A 5,013-nucleotide genomic window follows, 5' to 3' on the forward strand; every position below is an offset into this window, starting at 1 on the left:
AGGCCCACCGGCCAAGCTGGGAATCGAACCGGTGAGCTTCTTGCTGTGACATGACCAAGTCCTGGAAAAGGACTATTGACACTGCAACAGTTGAAAATACAAGATGCAATACATCACAATAACACAGGAAATATCCTTTATTTGTTATTCAAATTAAAGACAGTTGTAAGCAGCATTCTAATGCTGTGGAACATTTCTACTAAACTGTGAAATAAGAACTCTAACAGACCAGCTGAGACTCTGTTCACTTGGGGATGGCTCGACCCATGATTGCCTTTTTTGTGTTCCTCTCTGGTCTCAGCAGGATTATGTAACATTTGGGTCCAAACAGCGCCACCAGGAGACCAAAACTGGAGGCCAGGATGGCAAATATCTCCACTGCATCTGCATATTTGCCTGGAGAGTTGACATAAGCAGGGACAAAGGCCACCCACACAGCGCAGAAGATCAGCATGCTAAAAGTGATGAATTTGGCCTCATTGAAGTTGTCAGGAAGGTTTCTTGCCAGAAATGCTAACAGGAAGCTGAGGAGAGCCAGAAATCCAATGTAGCCCAGTAAGATGGCAAAACCAATAGTGGACCCAACATCACACTCATAAACTATCTTGTCATTGTAGTATTGGGTGTTTTTGTGAGGAGCTGGTGAGGAGGAGACAATCCAGACTGTGCAGATTACTGCCTGGATAGAAGTTAGAACCAGAACTGTTCCTCTTTGCTGCATGGCACCAAACCACTTCAGAGTGGCTCCACCTCCTGGCTTGGAGGCCTTGAACACGGCCACAACAACCATGGTTTTCACCAGAATACATGAGACACAAAGAACAAAGCTAATACCAAATGCTGCATGTCTCAACTGGCATGTCCATAATCTGGGGTGACCAATAAACAGCAGTGAGCACAGGAAACAAAGTTTCAGCGCCACCAAGAGCAGGAAACTCAGTTCAGAGTTGTTGGCTCGTACCATGGGTGTGCTGTGGTGATAGGTGAAGATTCCCATGACAAAAGCACAAAGAAAGGTGCCAAGTAATGATCCAGCGGTCAAGCAGATACCCAAAGGCTCATGGTAAGAGAGGAACTCAGTTTTCTTAGGTATACAGTGGTCATGCTTTGGGCTGGACCAGAAGTCGTCTGGACAGCTGGTGCACTCCATAGAATCTGACAAAAAGGAGAGGTTAGTGAAGCTGAGAGAATTTTCTTTTGATGGTCAAAAAATTATATCTCACATGTAAACCCACCAGTTTTATTGCTGATCTTTCCATCTGAACAGAGAATGCAGTCAAAACAACACAGAGGTTCTCCTTTCTTTCTGGCCATGCGAGTACCAGGGGGACAGCTCTCACTGCACACTGATTTTGGTGGCTGTTGGGGAAATAAAACATAGATTTCAGTCAAGTGCCTCAACATCCCAACAGTGGATTTTGTCTGGGAAAGCAGAACATACCTTTTTTGATGCAAAGTTCCAGAAGATTTTGTCTTCATCAATTATTAGTACTTCGTTTTTGGAGTGTGATCTCTTCACCTCACCCACAGTTTGAACTTTAGTTTTTCCATCGGGGAGCCACAGCCAGTTGATGACATCATAGATTGGTAAGGCATCCCCATTCTCATCAAACAAAACTTGATCACCAAATGGTGTGATGAAGTTGACGTTTTGCAAATAATGAACAAACTATGAATAGAAAATGACTTCAATCAATTTTTCATGTAAAAATGATCTAAAAGTCTCAGATTTGACTGTAAAGGTGTGCAGTTATCCTGTTATGAAGGATGTATCAAAACAAAAGGTAATTTTTTTTTATCCCTGTTCTGTGATTTACAGTGAGGTCATGAACACAAACCCCAAATGTATACAGCTGGGTTCTCCAACTCCTACCCTGGAGGGCCAAGAGGCTACAGGTTTTCTTTCTAACCAAAAACTCCACCAGCTGATTTCACTGATTACCCCACCTCTAAGCAGAGGGCAGGGACTGATCAGTGAAATCAGCTGGTGGAGTTTTAGGTTGGAAAAGAAACCTGCAGCCTCTCGGCCCTCCAGGGTAGGAGTTGGAGATCCCTGGTATACAGTAAGTAACTGAAATTCTGCCACTATTCTGTGATTTACAATAACATCATGAGTAAGTAAGTAACTGAAGAACAAGTATTTATTACCCGGAAGCACTAGCAGGTAGACTGTTTATTGATACACACCTGCCATGGCTCCATTTTTTGTAAATTAGCACAGCTGTGCCCACTGAAAGGCCCTCTCCCAGGTACACAGTGCGTCATATCATCCAGGGCATACGCCAGAGCATACACAGCTTTATAAACATTGTACTCAGCCCTGAGATTAGAAACATCCAAGAACTCGGTGTTGGTATTTTGTAAGTCTTCTTCTCCAGTGCAGAGAGCTTCCTTACTTACTGGAGCAAATTTACACCCAAAATTGAATTCCCAAAACTGCCTCACCTGGAATAAAACACATCAAAAGGAAAAACATTATAAAATTCTGAGATACTGTTTATAATTTAATTCCTTGTTATAACTGTGAATGGCTGATTTAAACTTAAGTCATATAAACCTCCTACCATATTAGTTTCAGATTGGTCAGTGTCATTTTGGTCAGGACGTATTTGAAGGAGAAATTCCCTGAGTCCTGGTATTTCTCCTCGACGGATGGCAATACCCAGAGTCCCCCTCAGGAGCGGCATGAGTTTTGGGATCTGGAGCACAGGGGATATTGTCCAGGCTTCACTTGCTATCCACTGCAGGCCTGTTACGTTCTGCCTCAGCACCTTTTAGCAACAAGATTTCAAGTTTATGTTTGAGATGTGAGAAGAAAAAGAAATTTTGTAAAAGAGGTATTTCTCCTCTTTTCAAACAAACAGTTTTTTTTAATCATTGCACATAAACCTCAAGGTTCTGTGTAATTTTTTTTTTTTTAATGAGCTATATTTTATACATACAGCAACTTTCAAGTAGTACGGATTGGGCACCCCTGACAAAATTGTCTTATGTTCAAATCAAAAAGCATGTTACATTTTAGGAATCTTTAAAAAGGCTCCTTTGATAGAGTACCTTTATTACATCTGATGCCTAATTCACACCAAGGGTGATGTATAATATATGAAATAACCTAATGTTATAATCTGTATTGATCCTGATACATTTTTTACATTCATTTTTGCTTTTCTCAGTCATTTAAGTGCCTCACTACTGATTCCTGTCTGTTTCATAACTTACTAAAACCTAGCTCAAAGGAGCTTTGATTGTGCCATGTTTCTGAACTTGTTTCTTTTAAAAGTTTTTGTTTTACCTCATCCATCAGATGAAGTGTGTGTGTTTCATGTGCGAACACAATGACCACACGAGCTGAGGACTCCTTCATCGCTTCAACAATCCTCTTCAGCTCAGCTGGATCACTGTCCCAGGGCAAAACCTCCAAGTAAGCAAGACAACCTCCACCAGACTGAGTCAGGTCAGACTTGAAGGATCGAGCAACACTGAGCCCATAGTCGTCATCACTGACAAGCAGGCCAACCCAAGTCCATCCAAAGTGTTTGAGAATCTGAATCATTGCATTGACCTAGGATAACATGTTGGTGTACTGACTGATACAATAGTCATGCATAAAATTAACTACTCGAAAATGACTCACATTTAAATAAAGAAAAATCAAGAAAGATACATTGTTTGTGAAACATTTGTTCGTGGCTTATAGGAAGGAAACAGATTTTGTAATTTTATGGTGTTATTTTGAGTAAAGTAGTTCACCTGAAAATCATCACTCGGTATCGTTCTAAAGAAGGAGGGGAACTGTTTTCGATCACTCAGGCAGGCACAAGTGGAAAAATAACTCACCTGCAAAGAGACACAGAGAGTAGAATTCCTTTCTTACAATATGTCAGAATGAATCACATTTAAGACTTTTACCAAAAAGAAGAAAGAGGCTATAAAACACTTACAATGGGCATTTTGTAAAGACCTAGGACACTGGAAGTTGCAATAGAAGAAGTAGAGGCAGAATCCCCCACAATCCCTAGCACTGGAGGGGTCCCTGTACAGTTCTCCTCAAACAAATACTGCTCTTCTCTTCCACTGGCCAGAGACAACCCACCACTGAATCCAATCACAAGTGCAACACAGTTGTCATACAGGCTGTATCCCAGAGTCACATTGGGTAACAGATCTGAGTTCTTGTTGATCTCATCAATAGCAAAGGCCATGGTCATTGCTTGTCTGAAACCTAGAATATCAAATCTACAAAACACAATATCACAGTTAAAAGTTAATAATGAATAAATCAATAAATCATTTTAAAAAGTTCACAACATCTTTTTTCTTCTTTACACCCTGGACTCTCTCCCATAACTCCCATATTTCCACAGATTCACTCTCCCTGCTCCATGTGAGTGAAACTTACCCTTTGCAGCTGGGTTGCTGTGGCTCTGTGGTGTAGGTCCATTCAGGGAAAACAGAGGAATAGTGCACCTCAAACAGCCCACCCAGTACCACATCTCCAGGTTTGTGCATTTCATTAAGCTGAAACTGTCTTAGTAATTTACACTGTGTGGAAAATGAGTCAGTTAGTGAGTAAGAGGAGGCACAGAAATAAAACAAGATCAATACATGTGCATAAAGATACACTCCCATAACTACACCCAGTGTGCCGCAACTGGTTCCTTTGTTTGTAACAGGCCTTTTTATACACAAGGCTTCGTCATTCCCAAATGCCTATTAATCATTACCTATTAATGTTTGACATCTGCCATCTGGGCATTGATGTGCTGGCTTGACATAATCCAATTGCATTAATGTTAAAATAGAATTAAGTGTGTTTAACTGGAAAATTTCAGTTCAGTAATGTGTAATGGGATGTCATATTGGCAAGTTTGTCATGAATTATCAGCTTTTAGTTTGTTTTACTACCTTACTGGTGGCTGGAGAAGAGGCATATTTTTAAGACATGTTGAAAGGTTGTTCCTTATCAATGTTGATGACCCAGAGGATTTGTAAACCCTGTTTTAGCTGGCACAA

At 40.9% G+C, this 5,013-nt stretch overlaps 1 protein-coding gene across 1 annotated transcript; it reads right to left on the reverse strand.

The window, feature by feature from the left end:
• Positions 1-244: 244 nt before the first annotated feature.
• Positions 245-4,509, reverse strand: LOC141797685 (extracellular calcium-sensing receptor-like). The gene is made up of 9 exons (XM_074679304.1): positions 4,400-4,509; positions 3,942-4,236; positions 3,751-3,837; positions 3,293-3,562; positions 2,565-2,771; positions 2,188-2,445; positions 1,442-1,669; positions 1,236-1,359; positions 245-1,155 (listed from the first exon to the last, which is right to left on the reverse strand). Exons 1-9 carry the CDS (start codon positions 4,507-4,509, stop codon positions 245-247), a joined length of 2,490 nt encoding a protein of 829 aa, XP_074535405.1.
• Between the last annotated feature and the right edge of the window lie 504 nt (positions 4,510-5,013).

The sequence above is a fragment of the Halichoeres trimaculatus genome, unplaced genomic scaffold (assembly GCF_033239565.1).
Source record: "Halichoeres trimaculatus isolate MK-OKI-2021-1 unplaced genomic scaffold, fHalTri1.1 fHalTri1_scaffold_9, whole genome shotgun sequence".
In the NCBI taxonomy this organism is placed as follows: Eukaryota; Metazoa; Chordata; class Actinopteri; order Labriformes; family Labridae; genus Halichoeres; species Halichoeres trimaculatus.